Genomic DNA, 15,049 nt, shown 5'->3' on the forward strand with positions numbered 1-15,049 from the left:
GATGGATGGATAGATGATGGATGGATAGATGGATGGATAGATGAATGAATGGATGGATAGATGGATGGATGGATGGATGGATGGATGGATGGATGGATAGATGGATAGATGATGGATGGATGGAGGATGGATGGATGACTGGAGGATGGATGGATAGGTGGATGGATGATGGATGGATAGATGGATGGATGGTGGATGAATGGATGGATAGATGGATGGATGGATCTATGGGATGGCAGAATGAACTGAGTAGTTTGTCAGTCATCCGTTTTAACGAACAGGCTTCAACACTGACCATGAGAACAGGTGGGGTGGGCTTGCTTCTAAGTTTAGCAGATTTACGTTTCAGAAATCAAGACGGACAGTGTTCCCTCAGGTGACAGTCAAAGGCAGACACACCACTCTGACCTCCACAGACAAAAACAACACCAGAAACTTTCTCAATAGTTTTGTGCTAATTAACAAGCCTCAGGAGGTGAACGGACGGGGTGACGTCTACCAGGTTGGACAGAATAAAAAAAGAAGAGGCTTCACTTGAGTTCAGAGTTGAGCTTCACCTGCGACCCCGTAGGCAACCAGATCCAACCTCACCATTTAATCCATGACAGATGCGATTAATGTATTTTAACACAGATGATGCTTTGATTGTATTGTACTGTATGTGTGCGCTGACTTGACCTGAGTTTGCAGACATCAGCACGCCGGGGCGGCTGTGAGGATGGAGAATACCACCCTCCCCTTCTACTTCAACTTCACCATGTTCATGAACCTGGGCCACTACCACTACCCCACCTTCGTCTTCTGCCTGCTGGTCTACGCCTTCATCGTGTCCTCCAACCTCGCCATTATCTGCATCGTCGTGCAGGAGAAGTCGCTCCACGAACCCATGTACGTCTTCATCGCCTACCTCTCTGTCAACTCCCTCTACGGCTCGGCCGCCTTCTTCCCCAGGTTCCTCCTGGACCTCCTGTCGGACGACCACCTGATCCCTCGCGCCGCCTGCCTCGCCCAGATCTACGTCATCTACACGTATGCCTCGTACGAGCTGACCATCCTCTGCATCATGGCGTACGACAGATACGTGGCCATCTGCCACCCGCTGCATTACCGCAGGAGGATGTCTGCCAGAGTCGTGGCCGCCCTGTCTTTCCTGGCGTGGGCCTGTCCGGCCTGCAACCTGGCCGTGAGCATCAGCACGGTGGCGCGGCTGCCGCTGTGTGGCCGCAGCATCCAGAAGGTCTACTGCGCCAGCTGGAATGTCGTCAAGCTCTTGTGCTCGGCCAACGCGGTGAACAGCACGGTGGCCAACCTGGGGGCCGTGGCCATCGCCTTCTTGCCCTTCGGATTCATCGTGTACACCTACCTGAGGATCGTGGCGGCCTGCTGGAGGACGTCGGCGGAGGTCAGGGCCAAAGTGCTGCAGCGCTGTTCGCCGCACATCATCTCCTTCGCCGTCTACTCCTTCACGTCATTCAGCGACACGGCGCTGAGCCGGCAGCCGCCCGGCGCCATCCACCCCGTCTTGGCCGTCGTCCTGTCGCTGGAGTTCATCGTCATCCCTCCAGTGCTCAACCCCCTCATCTACGGCCTGAAGCTGCCCGAGATACGGCGGCACATTGTCCGGGTGGCGGCAGGCTTCCGTCGGCACAGCGGCAGGGTTTCCTGCCAAGCTGAGAGGAAAGTGGCCACCAGTAAAGTTTAATCACTTGAGCTTGTCGATTGCTCGAAAAATGAACTAATTGCAAAAAGCACTAGAATGACGTTCAATAGAGTAATCGCCCTGCTGATAAGATAATTACCATTTTCTTTTGAATGATTTTCTTTGAATAAGGCTGAAGGATTTTATTTGTCTTTTTTTCTTTTCCAAAGAAAAGACAAAAGGGTGTCAGGACCAGAGAGGTCATTCACTGCTTCCATTGACACCTTTGGAACATTTAATTGTTACTTGCATGGCTGTTCAAAACAACATATTTTCATATGTTTGAAATTCATGAATGAATGAAATAAATAATTCATAAATAATCAAGCATTTCTCACTCCTCTAAAATGTTTTACAATTTTACAAAACTTGGCAATTAATCCTGCTTTTTTGCAACGCAGACAACAATGTTAATTTTATTTGTTGAAATAAATATTATAATTGACTGGATTCTTTTATGACTTCTCAAATACTTTGTGCTCTGCTTCTACGTTTTGACTGTGAATTCACAGTTCGGCATACACAGGATGTCGACCTCTATCCAGAGTGTTCTGATGTGTTAAAGCTATGCAAAGGGGGATTTGCAACACACATGCTCATGCATGGAGCAAACTGACATCCACCAGAAGCTGTAATAAAACCACAAGCTGATAACTCTGGTTGATGGTGAACAATAAAGTTAAAACAAAACCCCGGTCACCGCAGTGTGCACAGCCTGTTGGAGTGCTCTCCTCTGCCACTACTTCTGCCACAGTCATCACACAACCTTGATGGTTCCACACTCTCTGCACAGAAAAAAATGATCACTCAAGTATTGCTTCCAATGATTGACTATGCTGACGTCGTGTATCGTAACAGCACAGATAATCACCTCAAGTCTCTCAATGTTTTATATAATTCTTTGTGCAGGTTTCTACTGAGGTGTCCATACAGAACTCATCACTGTCTTGTGTATAGTTCCCTCAATTGGTTGCAGCCCAAATCAAGAAGGCAACTTCATTGGTATCTTTTCATTATAAATGCATTCACTTTACTTGCCCTTCTTATTTGAAACAGTACTTAGTTCAGTCTACCTCGTCATATTCATTTAGACATCTGCAATATCCTTACTTTGAAATACCAAAAATGACTAAACTGGTAGGAAGGAGATCCTTTTGTTACAAAGCTCCCTCAGACTGGAATAATCTTCCCCGATCCCTCAGATCAATTTCATCCATCAGTCACTTTAGGACTTCTCTTCATACACATCTGCATTCAATCTGTTTATGTTTTTAAAGTGATTGTACATGTATTATTCTGATATATTGAATGTGTTTTCACTATGCCCCTTCTTCTCATTTTATATTATTTTATTTTATTTTTCATTTATTTATTTTTTCCTCCTCTTATTTACTCTGCTGTGTATCAGCTGATGGTGTAGTGGTCTTAGGGGTGGGCGGGAGTGGGTGAGCAAGCTATGTGTGTATGTATATATATGTCAGTTTGTGTGTATCAATGCATTTAGCTATATATTTAAGCATCTGTATAGCTATGTTTATGTGTTTATGTTTTTGTTGTGTGTTTGTTTGTTTATTTTGGGACCCCTTGAAAACGAGATGGTACATCTCAACGGGCAATCCCTTCAATAAATAAATAAATGAAATGAAATGAAAGATATCATTCAGCAGAACTGTTTGTGTGAGCAGCATAAACAGAGAGTTGAAAACCTGATTTTGGGACATTGAGGAGAGACAGTGGTTACCACAATTTCCTCACAGCTAGAAGGTCACAGGTTTGATTCTCAGACTCTCCCATATAACAAACCAGGCCAGTAAAATGTGCAGTTCACCGTACACTACCCCGTCTGAACTGTACAACCACTCTGTGATCAGGAAGGCCACTGTGATCACAGAGGACCCCTCACATCCCCTCACCCACAAAAATCTTTCATTCCCTTTGCCAAAACCGTCCTGAACACCCTGAGATAAACACTGCACTTACTTTCTTTCTTATTTTATTTTATTTTATTTTATTTTATCTTATCTTATTCGTGGGGCCTTTCTGTGTTTTGCATGTTCTCTCTGCGTCTGCCTGCCTTCTCACCGGGTCCTCCAGTTTCCTGCCTACCACAAAGAAAAGTTGGCAACTCTAAAGTGTGTAGGTTGGATGGAGGCATCACTGGGCCAAGGTCAGCCAGGGTCAACTTTGGCAAAATGACCGAGTTGTTCACACAGATGAGAAGCAAACAAAGGAAACAGAAGAAGGGATGTTGGGAAACTGGGGGAAACAAGCGGCAGCTGCTGAGGTTTCCTGATTGATGCAGGCAGGATGGCTCTGGCTAGGCTCCGCCCACCGACACAGCCTGTGGTCTATCCAGAGATCTTCCCGAGAACAAAACGTGAAGCGCGCTCACAGATTTCTCACTTTGGCAGAGGTGAGTGAGGTGAAACCACAGTCAGGTGACGCAGCTTTTTTGGCTTTTAAAACTGCTGAAGACAAAGACGCTCAGAACCGAATCAGCTCCTCAATGATGCTGCTGTCGTTTCAAATGTGATGGACAACGGCAGCACCTCTCCATACTTCAACCTCACCATGTTTGTGCACATGGGCCACTTCCGCCACCCGGCCTTCGCCGCCTGCCTGCTGCTCTACTCCTTCATCGTGGTGGCCAACCTGGTCATCGTGCTGGTGATCTCCCGGGAGAAGTCGCTCCACGAGCCCATGTACATCTTCGTGGCCCTCCTCTCCGTCAACTCGCTGTACGGCTCCAGCGGCTTCTTCCCCAGGCTGCTGCTGGACCTGCTGTCCGACACCCACCTCATCTCGCGGGCCGCCTGCTTCGCCCAGATCTACGTCATCTACACCTACGCCTCCTACGAGATGACCATCCTGGCCGTCGTGGCCTACGACCGCTACGTGGCCGTGTGCCACCCGCTGCACTACCACGCCAAGATGACCAGCAGGGCGGTGCGCTACCTGGCGGCGGCCGCCCTGCTCCTCCCAGCCGTGGCCGTGCTGGTGCTGGTGTCGATGTCCGCTCAGTTGCCGCTGTGCGGCAACCGCATCCAGAAGATCTTCTGTGCCAACTGGAACGTGGTGAAGCTGTCGTGCGTGGGCACCGCCGCCAACAACGCCTACGGCTTGCTGCTGTCCGTGCTCACCGCCTTCTTCCCGCTGCTCTTCGTCCTCTACACCTACATGCGCATCATCGCCGTGTGCTGGAGGAGCTCGGCGCAGTTCAGGGGCAAAGTGTTCCACAGCTGCCTGCCGCACATCGTCACCTACTGCGTCTACACCATCACGGCCTTCTGCGACGTGGCCCTGAGCCGCCACAATGGCAAAGACCTGGACCCGTTCGTGGCCACCATCCTGTCGCTGGAGTTTGTCGTCATCCCGCCGCTTCTGAACCCGCTGGTGTACGGACTCAAGTTGCCGCACATTCGAAGAAACATCGCACGGATGCTGTCAATATGAGATTTTTGTTTTGTATAAAACACACTGGTGAATCTTGAAAGCTTCTATTTGCTGTTTCTAACCTTTTTTCCTCTGTGGCCTGATTTAATGAGCTGTTTAATCCAAAGACGTTCATGGTGTCTATGCTTTACTTACTTATTTCATCTATATCAGACACACAGCTTTGTCCTGATGCTTCATAAGACAAGTCACACCTAGAGACGGCCCTGACGAAGACGGAAGAGTTTCATTGAAACACGTCAAACGTGGTAAAAACAAACGTGTGTGTCTGACATGGACAAAATAACGAACTAACTAAGTTATTTGCCTATTTACTGAGATATGGCCACGGGATTCATGCCGTGTTTGTTTGGTTGAAACCGAATCAGAACAAAAGTCTGAGAGCAAGGTTTCCTGAAGTTAACCAAACAAGTGTGAGCTGGGAAAGTTATACCTCACTTTTGTCCAGTGTGGAGACGTCAAGCTGAGATGCATGATGAGCAGGTCCCTGGGGACGGAGGCCTGCAGCTCTCTGGAGTCTGAGGCGGCCTGCACATCCCCTGCTGCATTCAGCCTGATGAGCACGCTGGGGTGGACTGGAAAAAAACACAATGTTAAACTATGATGTAACTATATAACTATGATCAACTATGATGCAACATGCATTTTACTATTGCAGCAACCTTGGAGGAGACGTTCATGGCTAAAATTACAATTTTCCTTGCCCCACGTACTTGATTGCAAGCACTGTTTGCATTAAAGATGTTAAAAGGTTTTCTGTGAAGAGCAAAAAATAACAACAACCAAAAACTGAAATTATTCTGCACGCATGCATTAGAATCCAGAAGTGTTTTCGAAACCATCGGTGAACGTTGGTTATGTGATCGTTGGTTATTTTAAAGTTCAAGGCCTCAGCTTCTCCACAGTGATTTGCTTGACTGTTTCTGTGGCAACATGCCTGCCTGCCTGCCTGTCTGCACTGAAGGCGACAGAATCTGGGTGCGTTTGGATTGTCACAGGTCTGAGTGAATAGAGATTTGAGTTGACAGGAGAAGCATGAAAAGAGGTGCCACACTTAAAGGTCATCAAGACCGAGGTTGTGAGGAGAGGCTGCGAGCCAGACTGAAACTCTGCAAATCCATGAAAACAGACAAAAACTTTGAAATGAAATGTTGAATTTGTAGCAGTATAAATGCAGATGGAACACAGCATTTACAGCTTATATCACCCTTTTAAATGTTTTGAATAAGCTTTTAGACATCAGCATAACACGGAACATCTAGACAGCACCTAAATTAAAGCATGGTATAATTACAGAGGTTTTAATAAAGACACATTCTTCATTTTGTCACCAATTCAGATTTGAGATTTCCTAGGGCCCAAGTTGTAAACTTAGTGTTTACTTCATTTAAATGTGAATGGGTCAAACGTGTTGATGAATTAATGACTGAATGAAAACAAAAAAAAACAACATAATTATCCCAGAGCTATTCCTCATCCCCTTCAAAGAAAAACGTGCAAAAGAATTGTGTCTCCAAAAGGAACAGATTTATTCAGTGCAATCGTTACCAAACGTCACCAACTTATGAGCAAACGACACATCAAAAACACAAAAGTTGCCGTTGCCTTTTTCTGAGGGAGTGCAGAGGCACGACGACACCGTACGCTAGCAGAGGTTGCCACTGTCATTATCTAATGTACCATAGTTATAACCACCATCTTTTTCACTGTCGTCGTCCAACTTTATGTGACTACACACTACAGACTAGGCTAAAGTGCTGCCATCGCGAGGTAAAGAGGAAATTTGCAACGTCAGTTTATTTGATTCAATACTGAGTGGCGTACCACAAGGAACATGTTTTAGAGACAAAAAACATAAAGATCTGGCCACTTAAAATCAGTTGGTGGGCCGCAGTTGGCCCACGGGGCATAGCTTGGACACCTTGAATGAAATGATCAGACTCATAAAATCCTTTACTCTACATTTCATGTGCACTGTTTGCCACTTTACAAGAAAAAATAAAACAAGATAATGAATGTCTTGCTTTATCAAACTACTTAACTTTCTTATTCGCTGGAACAGCCTCTCGCTCGTCCCCTCGGGGGTCCCGCTGCCACATCGTTTCCTCGGGTGAATTAAACAAAAGCGCTGTCACAGCCGCTAAGGTGGAGGTGTCTGGCATGGGCAGGCACAGAGCCAGCGGCGCCATGAGGGACAACCTGACGGAGGTAACGGAGTTCACCCTGTCGGGGCTGAGCGGCCTGGCCAGCCACAGGTTCGCCGTCTTCGCCTTCGCGCTGCTGTGCTACTGCGTCATCTGGCTCCTCAACGTGGGCGTCATCGCCACGGTGGCCGCCGACAGGAGCCTCCACGAGCCCATGTACGTCCTCCTCTGCAACCTGTGCGTCAACGGACTCTACGGCACGTCGGGCTTCTACCCCAAGTTCCTCAGCGACCTGCTGTCCACCTCCCACGTCATCTCGTACGCCGGGTGCCTGCTGCAGGACTTTGTGCTGCACTCGTCGGCCTGCGCCCACTACTCGCTGCTGGTGCTGATGGCCCTGGACAGATACGTGGCCATATGTCGGCCGCTGGTCTACCACTCGGTGATGTCCACGCGGAGGGTGCGCGCGCTGCTGGCCTTGGCCTGGCTCACCCCGGTCTTCCTCATGTCCGTGACCGTGCTGACCACGTCCACGCTGAGGCTGTGCGGCTCACACATCCCCAAACTCTACTGCACCAAACACCTGATGATCAAGATAGCGTGCTCGCCCTCCAAAGCGCACCTGGTCATGACCGTGGTCAACTACACTTTCTACTGCAGTCACGTTTCCTTTGTGGTCTGGTCCTACATGTACCTGGTCAGAATGTGCCGAGCGTCCAGACAGGGCAGGAGGAAGTTCATGCAGACGTGCCTGCCGCACCTGGTCTGCCTGCTGGCTTTGGTCGTGTGCTTTCTGTTCGACCGCCTGCACATGCGCTACAGCTCAAACCGGCTGCCGCAGAGCGTGATGGTGTTCATCGAGATGGAGCTCTTCCTCATCCCCCCGATACTTAACCCGCTGGTCTACGGCCTCAACCTGAGAAAAATAAGGAATCACGTGAAGCACTTCTGTGTTGTAAAGGTTCGGGAAACCCGAGACACCCGCGTCAGTCCAGTGAGATGTGTGAGGTGCAACAAATCTGATTTATTTGCATGATTTGTTGTTTATCATTGTCTTGTAATTAATCACCGGTGCAACGCGGAGCTCACAAAGCATTAGTACTGTTAAAAAAGTACAAGTTAATATGTATGTATATATATATATATATATATATATGGACACAAAGTCCAGATAATTTTTAAAAATTTTTTTTAAACCTTCCTTGTGTTTAAAAGGAAAGCAGTTATCAACTGTTTCCACCTTAATGCTGCCAACAATACAGAGAAAATAAATATTGTGTGTTTTTTTTGTGCAGTTATCATCGAAGTGCTACATTCAATCACCCAAGTTGTGTTGAACATGGTATGTGCATAAAATTTTGTACATATTATTTCTATTTTTGGATGCACAGACCAGATCTGTCTACGTAGTCTTGTTTCTCCTTACTGTTACTGCTTGGCTGCAGTATGCACTGCAAACCTCCCCAATGAGGGCTAATAGTTTTTTTTTTTCTCTTAATCACACTGTTTACTTTGTGCTGATGCAATTGGCGCTGCTATAAACAGAGTTGTGTGTGAGGCAGAGCCAGATCAGAGCGACACGGTGGACACACACCAGGCCCTCTGAGCACATGTTTTACTGAGTGTTTCCTTTGGGGGGAGTGGTAGGAGGGAGTGGAGGGTGTTCAGGACGGTCTTCACCTTCGGCACGTACGAGATGTCCCTCCTGGTGCTCATGGCCTACGACCGCTACCTGGCCATCTGCCGCACGCTGCACTACCGCGCCTTCATGACCCCCAGGCGCCTCTGCCTGCTGGTGCTGCTCTCCTGGCTCGCCCCCAACTCCAGCTGCTTGGCCAACATCGCACTCACCTCGTCGCTGAAGTTGTGCGGCTCAGAGATTCAAAAAATCTTCTGCGTCAACAGGCTCATCGTCGAGCTGGCGTGCCCCGACGCCAACACCGCTCCCACCGTCATCCTCTTCTCCATGTCCATGCTTGTTTACTTGTGTCACATGCTTTTCATCACCTGGTCCTACGCACACATTGCTGTGACTTGTGTGAGGTCAAAAGACAACATGGTCAAGTTCATGCAGACCTGCGTGCCCCATTTGCTGTCTTTAACTGTCTTTGTCATTGTGGTACTTTTTGACGCGTTTTATCTGAATTTTGTGAGTTTAGAGATCCCGCAAGGTCTTAAAAACCTAATCACTATTAATTTCTTGCTTTTCCCTCCCCTAATGAATCCTCCAATATACGGCATTAAACTCCAAAAGATACGACATCGGATTTTATATATAGTTCATGGCAAGAAGAAATGAGCACTTTATTCAACCTTCCTGCATTTCATTTAATCACAGTCTGCGAGAACTCGACTCCTCCCCTGCTGAAGTCATGGCCTGGACCTCCGACTTGTTGTTTCAGTCTTACAGAGAGAAATTAGAGGTTGGCAGAGGACTCAGCTAGAGGTTGAGTCCTCTGCCATTGATCTCATTGTTTCTTGAAAAGACAAATGAGAGGAGGGAGATATCCTGCTTTGTTGCAGTGACAGTGATCTTTACATTATATATTATACATTATATTTTATGTATCATATTATTTTTTAACATATAACAACATTTCAAAAAAAAAAAAAATCAAGATGGGCTGGCTGAATTGATTTTCTGAATTGTTATGACATCAGATGACAAAAAAACAATTAGATTCACATATTGGATTCATGTTGATTTCTTTGTGGGGTTTTTTCTGGGATCTGCGATTTAATAAAAACTGTTCAAATGATGGCAATGTTTATGTAGCATTCTGCAAAGTAGTTTGCTCTGTCTAATTATATAAAAGAAAGCATGACGGAACAGCTGACATAAGGTCTCCTTTAGATTTTCCAGAGTGGCCACACACTAAAAACCAAGAACACCTGGTCTTAAGGAGTCATTTTCATTTTATTCAGAGGACAACATTGCTATTATGATATTAATTAAATTGCATTACTTTCACTGCATTAATTTTTCTTTTTTCATCTGTTTTTTTTTTTCTTCAACATTTTCAACCCAGATTTTATAGCCCATGGGCCCTGGAGATTATCAGCTCGTCTTGTGACGTAGAACGTTTAGCAAAGTCGTTAGTTTTATATCATAGCTGTGAATTTCTTTTGGAGATGATTTGGTGATTGGAGATTCTTTTAGAGAATAAAGAAATGAAAATTTAATTTTTTTTCCCCCTTTCAGACTCAGGCCTGTGCATCCCCACATACCATCTGTTATTGGATTTAACAGACAACTGCAGTCCAACTTTGGTTCTGCAAGCAAACAGAGACCCCTGTGACTAGAAGTGCAGCAGCTGCAGCCTGTGCTGCAACAACTCTTGCAGCTCTATTTTCTTGTTGTGGTGTGAAAAAACATTGTCAGAGGTGTTTTACGATAGAGACTAATGCTAATGCTCGGCGAAATCCCCTTTCCTCTGCTGGGGTCTGGTTTCTTGCACCAGGAAAGTGGCCAGCGCTGCCCCAGCTGCAGCCGCAACAGCTGACCTGGTACTCAACTGTGTCCCGAACAAGAAGGAGCTGCCAGCGGCTCCATGTGCAGCTCCCAGTGCAGCCACTCCGGCTCCCCACCACCGACCAGCCCAGTCAGCTTCCAGAGGCCGTGATTGGTTTGGAGTGTCATCCTAGAAGTCCAAAGGGAACCACCTGATTAGTTATTTGTGTTATAAACTTTAAGGATAAGTTTTGTTGTTGTTTTTTTTGGGGGGAAAAAAAAGTCGTGCAGACTTTTACAATGGACACACGACGACTCTTAGCAACCAACCAGGACTCTTGACCACTTTCACCATCAGTTCCAAACCCAATGAGGTTTACTTATTACAGACTGAATCCATTTTGGCTCTCAAGCAGCACTGACCTCATCAGCTAACCACCTCACGTCACGGCCTGACACGACCAGTTCTTTCTCCATGGCTCCTAAAACATTCAGAGATTTGTGTGTTTTTATTTCAAACAGGCGGATCAGCAGCAAACCAAACTTACTGTAAATGATTTCACTCACTGAGTGTGTCTGCGACGGCTCGCTGCTGCCGCCGGCTGTCTGCTGTGTGGCCGTTGGCGGCGTCGGCTTCCCTCTCGAACCTGTCGCTCTCTTCTTCTCCCTCACGGTGGCGCTGCCGCACGACTCCCAACAGCCTCGTTGTCGCGTTGTTTTCTCTCCTCAGCTCTTCTATCGCGGCCTTCAGCTCGCCGACCTCCCTCCTGTGATTGGCCATCAGCTCGTCCAGCTCTCGGTCTTTGTCGCTCCCCTTGCTCTTGAGGGTCTCCACCTCTCGCTCTGCGTCCCTCACTCTGTTCTCCAGCGCCTCCCTCACCAGCTCGCCGCTTCGCCACAGGGCCTGGATCAGAAGGTCCTTCTGGGCGTTTCTGTCACACAGGCTCAAAACCATCCTGTCCTGTCCGCTGATCAGCCACTCGAGCTGCTTGTTGAGGCCCTCGGCCGCCACCAACCTCCTGGCCAGCTCCTGGCGGGCTTTACTGTCCTGCCGCTCCCCCCCGGCCTCAGCTGAGGCCCTCAGCGATTTGACCTGCTCCTCTCTTTCTTCAGCCGCCTTCACGGCGTCCTCTGCTGTTTGCCGGAGATCGTTGTTGTCCGCTTGTGCCTTCTTCAGTTGCCTTGTGACCTTGCGGAGACTTTTATTCAGCCTCGTGTTGCTCTCTTGGAGTTTCACGAAACTACGTAGCACACGTGCCGTGTCGTTCTCCAGCTGCATCTCCTCCACCTTGGCCAGCAGCTCTTGGACCTGGTGACCGTCGCCGGCCTCCTCGGAGTTGTGGAAAACGTGATACCTGTTCCCACATTGATCCACCAACCACTGGAGGGCGGGCCACCTCTCAATGTGCCACTCAATGTCTGAGGCTCCCAGTCTGTCGCCCCTCGTGAAGAGCACGATGGTCCGACGCCAGGCATCCACCCCGAGCGAGATCAGGTGTTCCTGCACGTTCAGGCGGTCGGTTTCGGTGAAAGACTCGTCACCTCGAAGCACCAGCAGGAGGGCGTGAGGGAAGGGCGCGCACAGTGATGCACCATGGGTAATGAGCTGCCGCAGCTCCGGTGGCGTATCCTCGCCGCAGTACCGGCCGTGCCAGCCGGGCGTGTCGACCACACATACACGCTGCTCGCCGTCTGTGTTACGCAGTTTCTGACAGCATTCCAGTGTCGGGTGTCCGGCGGAGAAGACGTCCTCACCAAGGATGGCGTTCGCAGCTGAGCTCTTTCCAACCTGCTTAGGACCCACAATCAGGATTCGAAGCTCTGTTGTTGGGGATTCTCCTCGGTCTAAAGGAGAAAAATAAAGATTGCAGTTATTCTGTGAAGATCACAAACAAAATACAAATGCAAGGAGTGTTTAGGACTTCTGTTGTTGATATACTGTGGTGTGGAGCCAGCAGTGACATTGTATAAAAGCCTAGCTCAGTGTCAGTGCTCACCTCCAAGACATCTGAGCGTACTTCTCCTAACCTCCACATCCCTCTGCCTCTGAGCCGCCCTGGCCTCCAACTCCTTCCTCCTGGCCTCAGTTATTGTTGAGACTTCACTGCGAGCAGGTGGCAGGTAACCGACTCCTCCGGCCCGAATGTTCTCCGAAACCATCACGTCGACCTTCTCCAAAAGCCCTGAGACCGCCACGTCGCCGCGTTCTCCCCTCCCGCGGGTGTCCAGCAGGTGGTATCTGTGTCCACACTTCTCCACGAGCGCTCTGAGAAACCTGTGTTTTGAAACGTGGTCCTCAACAGTCGAGCCTCTCAGTCCCTCCGGTCTGGTGAAAACCACTGCGGTGTTCCGCCACACGGTGTCGCTGAGCAGCTCGAGGGCTCCCTCTACTGGCCACTCTCTGCCTCTGTGGGATCTGACGGGTACGACCATGAGGAAGGCGTGAGGTCCTGGCTGGCACGTGGCCATGCAGGCCTGCATGTTGCTCCTCACTAGATCAGGGTCCTGGACAGAGTGTTGGATCCACCTTTCAGGGCTGTTGATCACTACGATCCTCCGGCCATCGACGCGAACAAACTGCCTCCTCACACACATCTTGACGTCCCTGTCGGTGTCGAAGAAACGTCTGCCAAGGATGGCGTTTCCTGTCAAACTGTTTTCCAACCAGTCGTGGCCGAGGAGAACAATCCTCAGCTCCCGGTGGCCTGGAGAGAGTCAAGCGGATCATATTTGAATTATCTGTACATGATGCACCAAAATATGTCTGAATGCAACTGATTGTACATTTAATTTTGAGATATTCAAGGGTGTCAAGTAGAAAACAACAAAAAAACAACAACAAACAAAACAAAAAACAAAATATATATTAATTCAATATATATATATTGAATTCTTGAAATCTTGAAATTATAATTGTGATTCACAGCTTCAGCTGAATGCATTTTCAATTTTATGTTTATGGTAATGAGGGGATTCATGTAATACACTCACATTCCCTCTACCATTAACACAGCCAAAAAAAATAAACAGTGAGCGTGTCACAGTGAGTATGGTTTTATGACAGAAAGGTGAGAACAGCTGAAACATCGTACCTGTCTGCGTCGCAGTCGCACCGTCCGGTGAAACATTTTCTTCCATCCTTGATTTTCGGTCTTTTATTTTTTTTAGGATTTCATAAGCCAGCGGCGCGCTCATGTTACGCTTCTTCGGTATTTCAGGCAAAACAGATCAAAGTGGCGTGTCAAGCTACCCCCTAATGTTTGACTCAGCTTTCTGAGCAGAGGTCAAAGTCCAGCCAACACAACCAGTCAGGCAGTTCTTTACCCTAAAGTGAGAGCCGACAGCTGGACTCACAAACAATGTCGCTTTTCTCCAGCAATTTGAACTTTTGATGCCACAATTTTCAAGTTCTATTACTCAGTCATTTACTCAAGAGTCAAATAATAAATTGGAGGGACTATTGTGCTGATTGTTTTTTTGGTGTATGTGTGTGATTAACAAGTAATTCACCAAACATATTCAGCCAACCCAGAAAGTCTTAGTTATGAGTTATTGTCACACCTGCTGCATCACCAGTCTTTAAAAGTCCCTGAGTCAGAATCAACTTGAGTCAGTGACTCTGCAATCGGGTACATCATGCAAAAATGATATTTTTAAAAAAAGGCAGTTTAAAAATAAAACCTTACTGGTGTGACTTAGGGATATGGCGGCAGCGGGGTTTGTTGGATGCATCTTCTTTGAGCTGTTAAAAACACGTTTATCCGGTGAGCACAATAATTGTCTCGCTCCATAGATTGGCATTGTCTAACATGAAGGTTTTAGCCTCAACACTGCCCCCCCCAGTGGTCCCACATCTAACTGCTGAGGCTTTCCTCCACTCCACACATTTGGTTGTAACCCGAACGTATGGCCTGTCGTTAAAGAGACCGCAAAAGAACGAGAGGGAATCTCTGCCTTCTCTGAGGAATTTAAACATCAGACCCAACAGCTACATTTCCATACCTTGTCAAACCACATCTTCACTTTTTTTTTTTTTTTTTTAGGGGGTGGGTGGGGGTGCAGTCACTCGTCATTTGGTCCTGGGGAACGTGAGGAGTAGTTGATGCATCCTTCAAAAGCTTTACTGCAAAAGTCAACAGCTTGGTGCGCATCTACAAGTTTCTCAAAGAACAATAAGATATTCATCATTTAGCTTCTTTACATATTTTCATTCCTTAGTTTTTCCTTCACACACTGTGACCTCATAATGTAATCACATGCGTAAAATAAGACTGAATGTTATGGATGAGATATGGCTGTTAA

The 15,049-nt window shown here is 47.6% G+C and overlaps 5 protein-coding genes across 6 annotated transcripts; 4 read left to right on the plus strand and 1 right to left on the minus strand.

Moving 5' to 3' along the window:
• Positions 1-492: 492 nt before the first annotated feature.
• LOC142897766 (olfactory receptor 1496-like) lies at positions 493-1,702 on the plus strand. Its single transcript, XM_076040317.1, has one exon. The coding sequence runs from the start codon at positions 719-721 to the stop codon at positions 1,700-1,702; it is 984 nt and encodes a 327-aa protein (XP_075896432.1). The 5' UTR covers positions 493-718.
• A 2,529-nt stretch (positions 1,703-4,231) lies between these two features.
• Positions 4,232-5,152, plus strand: LOC142897767 (olfactory receptor 51L1-like). The gene has a single exon (XM_076040318.1). It carries the CDS (start codon positions 4,232-4,234, stop codon positions 5,150-5,152), a length of 921 nt encoding a protein of 306 aa, XP_075896433.1.
• Positions 5,153-6,871: 1,719 nt separating this feature from the next.
• LOC142897516 (olfactory receptor 4Q2-like) lies at positions 6,872-8,332 on the plus strand. The gene has a single exon (XM_076039916.1). The coding sequence runs from the start codon at positions 7,313-7,315 to the stop codon at positions 8,330-8,332; it is 1,020 nt and encodes a 339-aa protein (XP_075896031.1). The 5' UTR covers positions 6,872-7,312.
• A 347-nt stretch (positions 8,333-8,679) lies between these two features.
• LOC142897768 (olfactory receptor 4L1-like) lies at positions 8,680-9,595 on the plus strand. Its single transcript, XM_076040319.1, has 2 exons — positions 8,680-8,702; positions 8,944-9,595. Exons 1-2 carry the CDS (start codon positions 8,680-8,682, stop codon positions 9,593-9,595), a joined length of 675 nt encoding a protein of 224 aa, XP_075896434.1.
• Positions 9,596-10,439: 844 nt separating this feature from the next.
• Positions 10,440-14,004, minus strand: LOC142897642 (GTPase IMAP family member 8-like). 2 transcript variants are annotated; one of them, XM_076040113.1, is made up of 5 exons: positions 13,840-14,004; positions 12,745-13,452; positions 11,315-12,592; positions 11,171-11,229; positions 10,440-10,937 (listed from the first exon to the last, which is right to left on the minus strand). In XM_076040113.1, the coding sequence occupies exons 1-5, from the start codon at positions 13,940-13,942 to the stop codon at positions 10,704-10,706; spliced, it is 2,382 nt and encodes a 793-aa protein (XP_075896228.1). In that variant the 5' UTR covers positions 13,943-14,004; the 3' UTR covers positions 10,440-10,703. The 2 variants fall into 2 exon arrangements, 1 of the variants encoding a protein (XP_075896228.1); XR_012928472.1 differs by having other exon boundaries at positions 10,895-10,937; positions 11,296-12,592.
• Between the last annotated feature and the right edge of the window lie 1,045 nt (positions 14,005-15,049).

This window comes from Nelusetta ayraudi, unplaced genomic scaffold (assembly GCF_046127955.1).
Source record: "Nelusetta ayraudi isolate G7.1 ecotype Tasmania unplaced genomic scaffold, CSIRO-AGI_Nayr_v1 ptg000060l, whole genome shotgun sequence".
NCBI lineage: Eukaryota > Metazoa > Chordata > Actinopteri > Tetraodontiformes > Monacanthidae > Nelusetta > Nelusetta ayraudi.